Genomic DNA, 16,614 nt, shown 5'->3' on the forward strand with positions numbered 1-16,614 from the left:
CACCTGAGTCCCTGCGATGTTTTCCTGTTCCTGACTTAAAAAACATCTCAAAGGACACCATTTAGGAACAGTAGAAAACACAAAAAGAAATGTAACTGACCATCTGAAGGATATTCCAGTTTCTAAGTCCAACACTGCTATGAAGAGTAGGAAAACCATTTGAAATGTTGCGTAGCTTTCCAAGGGAACTATTTCGAAGGTGATTCATGTATAATTGTTTTGTAAATAAAAAGTTTTTCTGAACTAATCGCATTACCTTATTTACAGACCTCGTAGTTTGGTCACTACTATATCAGCAATATTTGGACTTAAAGATTTATATATATCAAATAATTCAGTATTACTTCAGTTAAACTGAAGTGGTTTTATTACTTCATTAGTCAATTCATTTTATTACTTACCCTTCTACTACTTGAATTTAGTTTTAACTTTTAATTTACTCACATATGGTAATAATATTTTTTACAAGACATGAGTTAACTTGCTCATGCAAACCATTGTATCTGATTCATAAAGTATCTGATTCAAAATTATTTCAATCCATGATCTATAAAAAAAAAACTTAATGTACAGAAAAGAATTGGACTCATAAAAAACACCCAGATCTTCCATTTCAGTTTTTGTTTTGATAACTTTTTTTTATACTAATCTACATTCAGAAATCTTTAAAAAAAAATGAGTACTACTTAACATTCTAATAATTTTTTTTTGCAACATTCATGTCATTAATTAATCTACAATCCACAAAATTTGAGCTTTTACTTTTGTAGGCAATGAATAAACTTCAATTAAGTCACTTACCGTTGACCATCTGAATAATATATATACTGAGAACGAACATCATAGTCTAATGCAGTCGGTCTAGTTAGATCTGTAATCGGAATCATTTGTTCTTCATGTTTATCACCTGATACCATAGAAATTCCTTTTATCATGCCAGGTCTACCCTTACCATACAACAAAAAGGAAGATCGTTTTGCAACTAATAAAAAAGAAACAACAAAAAGAATCAATAATAACAAAAAAGGATTATTTATAAAAAAATTACAATCATTAACAAAAACTGTAAGTAACTTTATTGGGAAAAAACATTTCCTCATATTTTAGCTAAATATTCAACACCAAATTCTTAATTAAACTACAGTATGACTTTTATTATCATCATAAGTTAAATCACACGCGCATGTGCACATACACACACACACACACACACACACACACACACACACACACACACATACACACAGACAACCAATTACTTTTAACATTCTGAATTTTAACTTCGCTCTATGCAAATGAATGTAACACAAATTGTATCACAGGACCTTTTTGATTATTCTAACATCAATGTAATAACACTATATCAATATTTTTTCCTTTATACTGTACTATTTTTCAGTTATAATCTAATTTCATATCTAGCAATAAATCTAAGGCAAAGTTTAAATTTCACTAGTTAGTTTTGATTTTTTTAAAGACAAAATTTCACTGCATAATGTGATTAATTTATATTTTATTGATACAAAGGAACAATAGCAGCTAAGTATTTCAGCTAATCTAATGAATAAAGATGATGTGTAATATATCTTTTCCAGACTCAAGCCAGCCCTATTTGTAGCCAGGGATGTTGATTAAGCTCTAGCAACTGTGTAGCCCAAAATATAGGCATCAAGATGCTACCAAAAGGATTTACAGTAGGTTTTTATTTATACAGGATTCAGTCTTGTATTGAGAATACCAATCCTTAACACCCTGAATCCCCACTACTTGAAGTGCACTTAATCCTAAAATCTAGAAGTTTAAATAATATTAAAAAAATAGATTAAGATTTCATTTTCTTTATTAGCCACATATTAAAGATACAATATATGTAGTTTTTTTTAATATATACTTTTTATAGTTATTTTAATTACAATTATAAAGTGTAGAAAGTAATTTTACAAAATGGGACTACAAATATGAAAAAAATAAAACTATAATATATTATAATAAAATCCTCAACAATATTTAAACTAATTAACGATTCAGTCATTTAGCTAGGACACGAAGCACCTCAATAGCTCAAAACCAACTCCTACAGTTTTAACAGTATATTATGTTGAAGTGTCATAAACTGTCTATTTATTATATTCTGTATTTTTTTTTTACAGATGTTCTGTTTTAATTGACATTGATATTATTTTTCATTATTAGCTTCTTCGGCCACTTGTACATATTTAGTGCTATACCTTTGTTTATTTATTTCCCTTTAGAAAAGTTCAAATATTTATAAACATTCCCAATATTTGGCTTTTAAGAACTGTCTACTAGTTAATTTTGTTTAAAATACTTTTTCAAACTACTTTTTTCTAATTTAATTTAATGTGTTTTATTGAAATTAGCCATAAAATAGAAAAATAAAGATATTTAGATGATTCAGCAGCATCAGGTTATTGTATTTATTTTGTAATTAATGTATTTCTCATAGTGCTAATACTGCATATTCAGTGACTGAAGTTCTAATGGTAGATAACAATTAAGATTCTTTTACTAACAGGACATGTTTTTACTTTAATGTACAACTTACTATACTTGACTAATACAACTTACTATACTAATACAATAACAAACAATTGTTGTGTATATATAAAATTTTGGTTTATTTTATTTTATTTCATTTTAATCTCTTTTATACTATTTAAAATGAATAACTGTAAAAATGTTTATACTTAATTACATGGATATTCCTGAGGATGTATGAAGGTCCGAAAGCACTACAATACATTTAAACATTTTATAATTGTTGGTAAGCTGAATTTTCATTATTTATATACTAAATGAAGGTTGTTAATAAAACGAAATAATTTCAACTATTATAAGAGATAAAATAATTTAACCTTTCACAGGCTCAAAAATATGAATAAGCAAAACGATGGTGATTCAAATAGGATTGTCACTGATCTGTGTAGAAATATCTTTAAAGTAGAGCTGAAAGATACTGAAATTAATTTTGTCAGAAGACTGGGGGAAAAGGAGAATAATACTCAGATGGTCCTTGAGTCATGCATATTGAATAATAAAAAGTAATGAAATTAAAAATGCATAAGAAAGTTATAAGGAAGAGAAATTTTACTGCCAGTGTAAGGAAATGATAAATAAGCATAATGAGCTAATCTGAATAAAAAGTGTGATCAAATCTAGCAAGAAAGTGGCCATGAAAGGAACTAGTTTGGTCATTAATGGGAGATACCTCAAATACGAGGAAGCAACTGACACATACGATACTGAAGAGAATGGCATAAAAGTACAAAGGGAAAGTGCAGAATTCAAAGAAAATAATCAGGTCAAATACTGAAAACAAGAAAATAAAAAGAGCTCCAAAGCTAAACTCAAGATTCTTCAGGAAATATAACTAACTTTCCCCTCCCCGCCACAACAAAGAAGTTAGTGAGCATAGTAATATCAATCTGTCGATAAATAAGCTGATGAGATCCACCAAAATAAATTTTAATGATAATAAAAAGCTTTCAGTCAAGAATGATTTGATATTTTGGATGTCATAAATTGTTTACTGATTTATTCAATTTAGTGAGAGTACGCAGGAAAATAAATTCAGACATCATTAAACGAAGAGAAACTTAACAACTAGTAATATGGAGAAGCTGTGTAAAAAAAAAGAGAAAAAATAAAAAAGAGAAATTACTGGAACAAATGTTCAAATAATGAAGAATGTAAAAGAAGCAGGGAAATTTTTGGAGAGCAGTTCAATGTTTCAAGAAGCAGTTTATTAGAAGTAACAAATTTACAATGCAAGTCCTCTGAACCCCACCAGAAATTAAGTAGAACATCTTATAGAGAGTTCTAAATTGCTAATGAAATACTGGCTGCAGCATTTTCTTTGCATGACTTAGAGAAAGTGCAAAAATACTCTAAAAATAATAAAGCTCTAGGTGAAGATAGAGTTCTTGAACAAATTATTAAATTTTTATAATGGAATATTTGAGAAGTGAGATACCAATGAATATTAAGAAAGGAGTAGTTATTTTCCAAATCTGCAAGAAAGGCTGTATCAATGAGGTAACAGGTTACAGGGATTTTGTTTTGCAATTCAATAGGAAAAATTTTCATGGGACATTTGCTGAACAGGTATATTGACGTTAGCGGTAATTGAAAAAATTTCAGACAAATTTAGAAAAGGCTTTTTTACATTCATTAATATAATTAAAACTAAATTAAATACAAAAAGACATATGGTCTAAGCATTCTTTGTTGATATTTTGGTTACTAAAATTTTTATCCTTAGGAAAGTGTATACTGGAACTTTTTCTTTTTTTCTTTATTTCTTTCACTTTTACAGAATTAATAATTAATGGAGTCATCCTAATACTAATTATAATATTACTTTACTTAATCATACTTAATTTAATTTACTTAATTGTTTTATAATACAATTTAATATTTATTACTTAACTTAATTATACTTAATTTATATTATTTGTAAAAGATGAAAGATTAGGTGTCCACAAGGGTCTTGCCTGTTTTGTGGCACCATCCCTTTTCTATTAATCTTTTTAGTTAGAGTAAGGGGAAAAAGTAAACAGTTTTATCTTATATAGGAGGATTAGTTTTGGTTTAATTCATAATTTACTCTGGTGGAAACTTATCTTTTCTGCAGTTAAGTATAGAGAAGATCAATCGTCGTCAAATATTTACGTTTACTAATAAACCTTTCATCCAGTGCTACCCGCTAAGTTATATATGTAAAAAATCTATTACTATGTTAAGACTAATAGTATAAATCATTATAATTAATTATATATGTAATCATAAATCATGTAATTACATGGAACATACTTTCAGCGCCATCAATATTAATTAGCCATCGTCTTAGTAGCTTTAAGAAAGTGTTTAGGTTCCTACTGGTCTTTATATGATTAGGAAGTATGTTATACAATCTAGGAGCAGTACTTGAAAAGAACTTCATATAACTCATTTTATTTGCTCTGGGTACATATACATTCCTTTTACTTCTAAGTTCGTACTCGGTTATCATACTATCTCTATGACTACTTCTGATAAAGAAAATTTTCATTACTTTATAAACATATAAATAAAGTAGCGGTAATATAAACAATTCCCTAAATATTGGCAAAGAATGATCCGTAGTTCTTTTTTTACTTATCATTCTAGCGAATCTTTTTTGGATTTTGATTATGGAATCTAAATTTGTAACATAAATTCCTCCCCAACAGCTGATGCCGTAGTATAGTTGACTATGCACAATAGCAAAATAAAGTTTTCTCATGGTTATTTTTAGGGATAGTTTGTTTAAAAAATAAAATCCACAGAATGCATAGAAGAACATTGTGGTCTACACAATCAAAAGCTTTTGTTATGTCTAAAAATAGACCGCTCACACATTTCTTATCATTTATGCCCTGAAATACTTGGGTAGTAAAATTTAAGAGCGCCTTTTCAGTATTGCTCCCAGCCATAAATCCATATTGGTTTTTACTAAAAAAAGAAGTTTTATTGAGGTACGATATTAATCTGTTCTTCATACATTTCTCATAGATTTTAGAGAAGATAGAGAGTAGAGATATTGGTCTATATTAAGTACAGATTTTTTATCTCCTTTTTTAAAGACAGGTATTACTACTGCTTTTTTTAAAGCGTCCGGGAATTTTCTAGATTGGAGGCTTATATTTACAAGAAAGATTAAGACATGTGATATATGATCTACCGCTAATTTAACAATTTTTGAGCTTATTCCATCGATACCAGGGGATTTATTGTTTTTGAGATTTTTGATAATATTTTCAATCTCAGCATTAAGGACAGGCCAACAAACATTGATAACGCTTCACATTTTATATTTGCCAGATCATTATTTGTATCGTTACAACTTTCATTTAATTGTTTACGTAAGTCACTTACAACATTTATGAAATAATAGTTAAATATGCTAGCTACTTGAAATGGTTCAGAGATATTTTTATTATTTTCATTATTTAGTTCAATAACTTTATCTTTTCTTTTCTGACCGGTTAAAGAATTAATTACTTCCCACTCCTTTTTAGGATTTCCTTTACATCTGTCAAACATGTTATCGTAGTAATTTTGTTTAGCCGATGTAATCTTAATTTTAAGTTTATTCCTATATGTTTTATAATGTTTAATTAAATGTATGTTATTAGGGTGCGTTTTTGTATAATGAATTGCGTATTGATATCATTTCACACAGTTTATCTGTTATCCATGGTTTTAATTTTTTGAATTGCTTACCCTGTATGACTAATTGAGTTTTAGATTCATTTATAATTTCAGTAATTTTTCTTATGAAAATATCAAAAGCTGCTGACGCATCATTATGTATATAAACATCACGCCAGTCTACTTTAGCAATAAGGGAAATGAATTTATGATAATCAATTTTAATAGCATTCATATTATTCTCATTTTTAATAGTATTGGAATGCGACGATACGATATGCGATATATGAGAGCCTATAGAGCGAGATGCGATATCCTGACGCCTATAAGACTATGATCTGTTATCTGCAAATGACTCACAGTTGAAACTATTTCATAATTATTTTTATTTTCTATTCTTGACAATAAGTGATCAATGCATGTTCCACTTGTAAGTCGTGTGGATTCATTGACTAATGATTCAAATCCATGGCAGTTATAAATAGTTTTATATTCATCTATTAAGTGAGATTCGGAAAGTAGGTTTAAGTTAAAGTCACCGATTACTATGCAGTTATTAGAATTAATTTTAGACAGCACATCATTAAATTCATTTAAGAAGTGCCTCTTATCCTTACTATGTAACCTATATAGCGCAAGTATTGTATATTTAATACCATTGTGCACTAGGTCAATAAGAATTGCATCAGATGCAGACAGAGATAAAGAAACCCTTCGGTAGTTCAATTTAGAATTGATATAAACAATTATTCCACCTGATCTATAACCTTCATTACAATTAGCTATCATATCATAATTTTTTATTTTGTATAAAGATACTTCATTTGACATTATCCAAATTTCCGATAAAACAATTAAATCTGGCATGTTTTTAAATTTAGATAAATAACTAATAATTCATCAAAGTTCTTTCTTAGACTACTAATGTTTTGGTGCAGAAATTTAAATTCACAGTTCATTAATTTATTAAAACTTGTAGAGATCATTAGAAATAAAAATTTATTTTAACATAACTAAGTGTGCTTACGGTAATTTGTTTAAGTCCTCTTCATTCCTAATCTGCACAACTTTGTCTTTTTCATTCTTCCGCATAAGTACTTTCCCATCTCATAGCCAGATGTACTTGTAACCTTTAGACTTTTTGGCCTGCCAAGCGAGCGCATACAGCCGTCTCCTTGGTGGACAGAGCGACTCGTTTATGTAAACCGGAGTATCAGTTGTAAATCCCATGTTTAATGTAGTGATAAATTTTTTATCTCGTTTCTTATTCATGAAATTTTCCTTATCCCGCCTTCTGACGAACTTGACAATGATTCAGTCGGACATATTATTTTTCCCTGGCAATCTGTGACAAACATCAATCATCTCATCCATAATTTGGACATCAATTACATCTCCCACTTTTTTAATTGTATCAACAACATCTTCATCATCTTTTTTGGGGATACCATGAATTTCTATCATACTTTTACGACTATATTGCTCCGCATCCTCAAGTCTGAACTCAAGCTGTTTAACTTGTTGACGGAGATTATGGTTTTCAGCTGTCAAATTCTCAATTTTTTGAACATACTCTTCTAATTTTAATGTCAGCAATTATTTTTGAGTTATCATCAATCTTTTTGTGTAAGAGGTCTGACGATTCATTCATATCACTTATCATACGTTTCTGGGCTCTCTTTAATTCAATTATAGCGGACATCACGTCATCAAGTGTAAAGTTGTTTCTTTGTACAGCAGTTTCTAGTTAAAGATCTTTTCTTTTGCTTAAGGCGCAATGTTCACATCTCCAAATTTCATTATTGAATATCAACAATTCCATGTCATCTTTGCTCATATTTCTACAGCTTGTATGAAATAATGTCTTGCAGTCAGTGGAAGCTATTTTACTATGTTTAGTGGTTATATTTTTATTATAAACTTCACATTTAGACGTGATCAAAATTTAAAGTTTTGAGATTACTTATTCTAACTGAATTCAAAAAATCTTACCACTACATTTTCCAATGCGAACTTGCCGGTAACCAGGTTGGCAACGGCAATGAGCAAATGGTATCAACTTTTCACCATTTTTACGCCAACTCGGAATACAGAAATGCTGACAGCCTCCATTATTAATCTTACAAGGATGATCAACTAAAATCAAACAACATGCTTTTCATTATTATGAAAATTAAATTTTTCTAATGGCTTAAATTTGGTAAAAGTATATAAAAGTAGATTAAAAATGTAATAAATTAATTTAGTCTTAGTAACTTAATTATAAGATTCAACAATCAGTTTAATAGTTATATAATTAATAAAGTTCCCATTATTTACTAGTCATTATTTTGTAACAGTTACAAAATAACATTAACATAGTTGTTAAATTAGAATTACAGCAAAATCAAGGCTATTTTTGCTAATTTTACTTATTAGTTACAAATTTTATTAAAGATTTATTACAAAAAAATTATTTATGTTATTCAAACTAACTGAAACAAGACCAAATATCTAGTAAAATACCAAATAAATAGTTCTTAAGTACCTGAATACACACACCAGCTTTTCAATATAAATTGAACTAAACAGAAAATTCTTAAACTGCGAAAGATCATGCAATAAAGTTTCTTTGGTAAGGGTTTTGTTGGAAGTATTCAAATCTGTTTGACTCAGCCTTAAAAATGTTTATTTCTTCATTTTTTCTGCACATAAATTGCAAACACCATATAAAAAAGTAATAAAATAAATATTTATTTTATTCTTATGAGAATGTAATTATACTAGTATTTGATACTATATGCAGATGCAAGATGAATAGCAGGTGTGCTACTCCGCAGATAACAATAGGAACTTCCCTATTGCAAGAAAAAGTGAAGAAAACTGTAGAAATACATAGATCAGAAAAATGGAATAATTTGAGTAATAAAATAAACTTCAAAAAACGGTACTTTGAATGTTAGAATGGTATCATGTTAAATATCATTACAGTAACATAATCTGTAACTAAGCAATAATGATGCTCAAAATATCTTAAAATTGTCTGTGTATTTTCTGTTAAAAAATATTTCCTTTAAGTTATCTGGAAGAAACTGAGACCATTTGAGGAAATTAATAAAAGAGTCCTCTGCCAAACAATAAAATAATTATTGAAAATGTTTCATTTGGTAAGAAATAAGACAAAAAAAAATAAAATTCTAACTGATGAGGGCCTCCTTTTTTAAAGATGGTAAAAAAATAGAACAGGGTTAAATAAAAAATTAATACACACATATTGCTATTACTATATAAAATAACTGTGAAGAAATGTATAAAAATAATAAATAAATAAGCCAGTAAAAAAAAAAAAGAAAGTATTTAGAAGACATTAATTGAAAATATATAAGAATATAATTTGTACTCACTAAATGATGATGGGACTAATTTAAATTTATTTTATTAGTATTCTTTATATAAAATTTATATAACGTATCTAAATAGTATAGTTTTTTATGTAATTTATAAAAAATTCTAAAATTCCAATTTAAGCTAAAGTAAGATCCAAACTTGAAGACTTTTACAATAATGTAAAACTGTCTACTGGTTTGAAATGAATTTATTGACATTAAATTTTTCAACAAACTGGTGTAAAAAATTATATCACCAACAACATCCTTACCCAGCAACTGTAATTACTTTTAATAAACAACTGCAAAGGGCTGTTTGTAATCTTGTTCAGTTTTCAATCCTATGTGTTATGTAGATGATCCTCAGACACAGTGTAAATTTCATTAAATGCATCAATTAGTTTAAGTGATGAATGGGAACAATGAGGTAGTTTATTTTAAGGCTTCACATCTGAATTCCATAATAAGCTGAAATTGTAGCTGGATTTAAAACTCAAAAATAGGCAACTAAAAAATAATTAAAAGTTTAATAAGCCTAATTGTATTTGATCTTCTTTATTTCTCAATATAACATTGTTCAAACGATATGAGAAAGTCACTTTGAAAATGTGTTACTATTTATACGTGATTTATGACCTACATATATTTTTCAAGGTCATAAAAGTATAGAATTATTGTGTATATCTTAAAAATACTTATCCACAACTAGTTAATTAAACAGTATGATATAAAAAGTAACTTGTTATTAAGCATATCAAAGTTAAACGTAAGTTACAATAAAAGTATCAAGGAAATCATTTGAAAGGACTAACTTCAAAGTAAGAAAACAAGTAGTTAACAAAATAACTTCGCTCATATTTCTTTATGAACTTCATTCAATGATATACTATAATTGAAATCACAACACTGGAATACATAATTACCATACCATCTGGCTGACGTTGACGATGATAAACATGAATAGCAAAAGGGCGGCTGAAGTTAGCAACAGTTTCATGATCTTGTGAATTAAATTTGTTCAAGCGTATAATGCTTTGTTCTCTCCAACTGGTGACATATAGGTCATTTTCAAATAATGTAATATCATACAGATTTTGTACCTAGAAAAATAACATAAAAACTTTCAAAAATGAAATATGATAAAATGAAAGTAAATTATAATACATTTACCTCCATTATCAGAAAAACAACATAAAAACTGAATTTATATATCTACATTCATAATTATAAAACATTAAAATGATTATCACTTACTGGGAATCCTTTTCGAACAGTTCGACGATTCTGGCCATCATAATCTACTCGTTCTACAAAATCTAAATAAGTGTCGACCCAGTAGACATGCTGGTTAGGAAAATCAACGGTGACACCATATGGATAGACTATTTTGCTGTGAACAAGAGTCATTCTTTCTGTTCCATCAAGCTTGGCACGCTCTAACATGGCACTTGTAACACCCCATTTTGTAAAAAACATAAAACTGTAATCACGGGAAAAAAACAAATATTATTCCTTAAGATATTAGAAGGAAAAATCTATTATAAATCTATTATAGTTATAAATTTATGTTTGTAATAAAAATAGAAAATCTAACTATGAAGACACTAACAAACTACCAAGCTAATTAACGCCATACAAGGAATAAAATTTATTCATTTAAAAAAAGTTTTACCAAGGGAGTTTCTAACTGACTGAGTGAAGGTTTTTATGTAAAAATGCTATACTACATACATCAATTCTATAAAAACTAGCAGTGATATTTTAATCTACCAGTTAAGTTACAATTCAACAATTAAAAGATACTATAACAATTTTCATTAACAAAAGTTTACTGCTAGAGAATCAGACCCATAGAACCAAAATTGAAGATAAAGGGACCTAGAATTGTAATACGAGGTGGCTGTAAAAAGCACAACAAACTCAAGGAGGGGTCACAGCTTAACAAAACGGCCACACCCAAAGGAGAACTTCATATTTTCTATAAGCAACAGTCAACTTAATTTTTATTTTTAATATCTTGCACATACTTCTACACCAATTTTAACAATGAAGATGATGGGTGGAGTGATAAATAAAAAAGACCTGATATGAAATATTCTTGCTAAGAATCAAACCCAAAACTAGCTGATCAGTTAACCAGTATGATACAGCTGCAACTCCTTGGGAGGCTAAGGTAGTTATATCCAAAATTAAAGAAGCATATTATTATTTAAATATTTTGCACTCACAGACTCAAATATGCAGAAACAAGTTACTTTTCTAACAGAAATTACAGAAAAGCTGTTCAGAAAAGTTTTATGAACAAACATCCAATGGAATATTCATTTGAGATAATTTGACACACTGATTTATTCAGTATATATAAACTGTATATATTGAGATCTATCTGTTTTATATATATATATATATATATATATATATATATATACTGCATATATACACTGCATTCAGTGGGCTAGTGGCTAGTTTATTTTAGAATAAGAAGTTGGCAGTGACAAATTTAGGAGACAGTAGGAGGTAATGACCCCCTATTGTCATTACCTCCTCCTATTTAGGAGGTAATATGACAATAGGGGGTCATTACCTCCTATTGTATTCAAATATTACCCGTATATATATATATATAATCCTTACCACAAAAACACAGATATTTGACAGTATGTGAATGCATGACTTACAGTGAATCATACAGTTTCATCTTAAATGCTAACCTTATATTTATTCTCTTGCATTCCATTTCCATGCATAAAATTTTTTCTTATTAATATTCTTTTACCGCTAGAATGCATGATTAGTAAGCAGTTTTAAATTTTGTTTTTATCTTTAATATTAATTTTTTTTAATTTTATCTATACTACAGGTAACTGATAAAAAATAACAATGATTTTATTTTATTTTTGATCATGGTTACAAATCATTTGTAACCACAATCATGCAAATAGGAATACGCACGACAAAAAATTTTAAAAATATTTTTTAATTTCCCAGTTCAAATGCTTATGTAAATATTCCATTTATAAACTACTATTATTTTTTGTTTATAAAAGCTCCAACACATTAATACACTAAAACCATAAAATCTGACATATTAAAGTCTACACACACATATGCACGCACTCTCTCTCAATCTCTTTCTTTCCTTTCTTTCTCTCTCTCAAATGCCATTTTTTAAATTAATTGGCTAACCCAGTGGACAAATTTTAAAAACAGTAAACTGAAATTGATTTATAAATTATAATGTTTGTTTAAAACTTTATATAATTACTGAATTATAACTATAATACATTTTCAATCATCTAATTCCTACTTTTTCTCCCACACTACTTTTTTTTATAAAAAAAATTTGGTTTGTTTTTTTTTTAAGTAGGAAAGATATTACTTCTTAATTTAAATAAATGTTATCAATATTACAAAAATATACTGTAGTTCTTTTACACTTTTATCCCATCAGCTAAATAATCAACTGATCAAATGAAAATTTGCTAACTGTTGTATAAAATGCTCTGTCATGGCAGAAATTATCAACTTAGACCATGCTTCATGCAAAGATTGAAATAAAACTAACCATTTTTATTTGAAATCTAAAATTAGAGTTAGTACCAAATAAACAATTATGTGACAATTAGTATTTTCTTCTTACAAAAAGATTGATCACACAGCAACTTCTTATTTAATATTGTCTCATTTTATATTGTTTCATTAGAACAATTAACATTAGTTAATGAGCATGCTCCAATTAATTTTCTGTTTTTTTCATTATTATATGTTTATATCAATATGAGCTTTCCTTAAAAAATGTTGCTCTTCATGTAAATTAAGACATTAAAAGCTTTGCTCTACAAGCACACTATAATTTTAAGTTGAACAGTTTTGAAGGATTGAGAAATTTTAGAAGCAATTTTTTATTAGATCCTGATCATACTAATTTATATTAGGTCCATTTTCTACAGGCACCTCTCTCTCTCTCTCTCTATATATATATATATATATATATATATGTCAAAAGCACAAAAAACTTCAGCACAATCCACCAAAGTACAGAATCAATAAGAGCTCTTACCTTATCTTATTTTTCTTTTTCTTTTTAATAAATCAAAAGCGCTTTCAAGTAATTTCCTCATCATCAGTTGATTAAAATTGAAATTTGATTACACATTAAAAACATTAATAAAATATTTAACATAATATTATCTCCAAACATGACATAATGAATGTAGTCAAATAATTAATTAAAATAATTAAATTTTTAATTTTAAGACATTAACATTTTTTTATACATGTTTGTGGTTGTTAAATAACTGCTGCCTTGGGGTAGTACTTTGGTTAGGTTTAATTATTACAAATATTTATGGTTCACTGGTTCATTTAAAATAAATAAAAGATTTCACTTATTTATAATATAAATTATATTTATTATAATCTTGATTTTGTAATTCACATATATATCATTATTAAATTAATTATAAATTTATAAAAAATACAATTTTAGTCTTCAAATAATGGGAAGAGACTGACTTATTCTAGTGCAAAGCCAGCTTTTTATAGTGTGGATGAGGCTGAGTGAGCCGTACAAAGCTGAGTGAACCATCAGGAGCTGTGTCTCAACAGTGGCCAGCCAGTAAATACAGTACTGTACAGTGTTGTACGTATGTATAATATTATGTTTAATATTTTATTAATAGTTTTAATGTAAAATCAAATTTTAATTTTAATCAACTGATGATGAGGAAATTCCTCGAAAGCACTTTTGATTTATAAAAAAGAAAAAGAAAAGATAAAACAAAAAACAATAAGATAAGGTGAGCCCTTATTGATTCCGTAATTTGGTGGATTGTGCTCAATTTTTTTCATGCTTTTGATAGTAATTGGTACAGAGGAAGATTTAGACAAAAAAGATCATTTATTTTATTAAATTAATATATATATATATATATATATATATAAGAAAAAAATACATATAAAGGAAAAAATTGATATTTAAGTTTTCATATATATATATATATACTATTAAATAAATAGAAAGGTGTTTTTCTGTTCAGGATAAACAAAAAAACTACCTGATCAATCGCAACCAAATTTTAACCCATCTTTCTTGACATAACTGAGACGGTTTGTAGATGTATTTCATCTCAAAACAACATTAAAAACAACAATAAAAAAACACATTAAAAAGAAAATACTTTATGCCTCCATATGTAGTATGTTGATTCTCCACTTGGTGGCTAATACGTTGTGCTCAGGCAACAACTTTTTACATAGTATATTGGCTCTCCGCTGGGTGGCGAACATATTGCACTAAATTCAGTCTACTTAATTATAAAAGCGAAAACTGCTGATAATTGTTAATTATTGAATATCAGACTATTTTAATAAGTTTCTTTGATCCACGTATAGATTAATACAGTTGTATTCGATTTATCAGATAATATGATATATTGGTTCTGTGATAGATGATAAATATTTGATTATTTTAATTTATTTATCTATGTATTTTGGCAGTATTTGTTGAGTGATAAATATTTGACTATTGAAATTAATAAAATTAAGTAAATAAAATTAATAAATAATAATAATAAGTAAATAAAAATACAATTATAAAATATAAATAAACATAATCTATGATTAGAAATTAAATTAAATGTAATCTGTAAATTAGTTGACAATTGCTTGAATTGCTTCTAGCAGGAGAGAGTCATGGATGGAGCCTTGTGCAACGGCTCTCCCATGCTAAATAAATTTTCCTTTTTTTATTAATTAATAATCCCTTTTTATTTATTAATACAATTAAATAAATAAAATTAATATATAATAAGTAAATAAAAACACAAATATAAAATATAAATAAAAATAATCTACACTTAGAAATTAGATTAAATAATTTGTAAATTAATTGACAACGGATGGCTTCTAGTGGGAGAGACCATATAGTAAAGCTTTGCTTTTAGCATGGAGGAAGCCATGTGCAGCTGCCTGGAGCTGTGTGCAGCCACCTGGCGCATCACCATTGCTTCACCCTGTACCAATAGCAACTAAAATAAAAATGTGAGTACATACCACAAACAAACAAACCATGCACCATCATTTTTATAAAGAATGATTTCGGCAATATTTGTTCAGCGATAAATATTTGATTATTCCAATTTATTTATTTATTTATCTATCTATTTTGAGAGTATTTGTTGAGTTTCTTCTAAAGTTATGCCGAAATGGAAGAGACGTAATATTGGTAAAAAATCTACAGATGCAAGGTGAATGTCTACATCCGTTTACATTAGAATATAGAAGAGCATGAGGATATATTATTTTACAATCTTATGCAATAGAGTAAAGCCACTTTAATGTTCAGATCTGCATTTGAATATGATTCTCATTTGGATTATATTAATAGTAAACATTTACAAATTGGTGCAATGATTAAAATATGCAATCATTGTTTTGCAAAAAAATGGAAAGATGAAGCACCTGGCATCTGTTGTTCTGGTGGAAAAGTTTCACTTACTATACTTAATGAGCTACCAGAACCAATCAACAGTTTAGTTTTAGGATCTCATCCTTTGTCAAAACATTTTCTCGGTGGAAATTTTTCGTTGGAAAATACAACACTATTTCAGATGACTTCTTTCGGTGCTACACAAATTGTAGAAAGGAATTTTATGCCTATGTTTAAAATTCAAGGTCAAGTTTACCATCATATAGGAAGTTTATTGCCAGCACCTGGTGTCAATCACCAACTTTTAAAATTTACTTTCTTCTTTTGCTAATCAAACTTCTCTTCATATTAATATTATTCCAGACTTGAAAAAGGAACTAATAACAGCACTCCAGCAAGTTTTGCTGGAACATAAGTTGATCAGAGAGTTTATAAATCCAATATTGACAACACACCTTTGGGAACGTGGAAGATTTTAAATTAATAACTCATGCTGATAGTGTACCTTCAGCAGAGGGGTTTCTACATTGCTCCAACTACTAATGAAGTTACTGTTTTACTGGTCAATGAAGATAAAGGACCTAGAGATATAATGTTACATTGTCGTGACGGTCAAATTCAACATGC

General features: G+C 27.9%; 1 protein-coding gene across 2 annotated transcripts in view; it reads right to left on the bottom strand.

Annotated features, from left to right (window-relative positions):
• LRP1 (LDL receptor protein 1) overlaps nt 1-16,614 on the bottom strand; it is a 473,582-nt gene that overhangs the window by 291,974 nt on the left and 164,994 nt on the right. Inside the window, exons 9-12 of one of the 2 annotated variants that reach the window (XM_075382014.1) lie at nt 10,812-11,037; nt 10,486-10,657; nt 8,185-8,328; nt 802-982 (exon numbers count right to left, since the gene is read on the bottom strand). In XM_075382014.1, the coding sequence (XP_075238129.1) occupies nt 802-982; nt 8,185-8,328; nt 10,486-10,657; nt 10,812-11,037 (723 nt within the window). Of the gene's footprint in view, nt 1-801; nt 983-8,184; nt 8,329-8,719; nt 8,838-10,485; nt 10,658-10,811; nt 11,038-16,614 lie in introns of those variants that run through there. The other variant, XM_075382015.1, reaches the window with a different exon arrangement.

This window comes from Lycorma delicatula, chromosome 1, assembly GCF_047948215.1.
Source record: "Lycorma delicatula isolate Av1 chromosome 1, ASM4794821v1, whole genome shotgun sequence".
Taxonomy (NCBI): domain Eukaryota; kingdom Metazoa; phylum Arthropoda; class Insecta; order Hemiptera; family Fulgoridae; genus Lycorma; species Lycorma delicatula.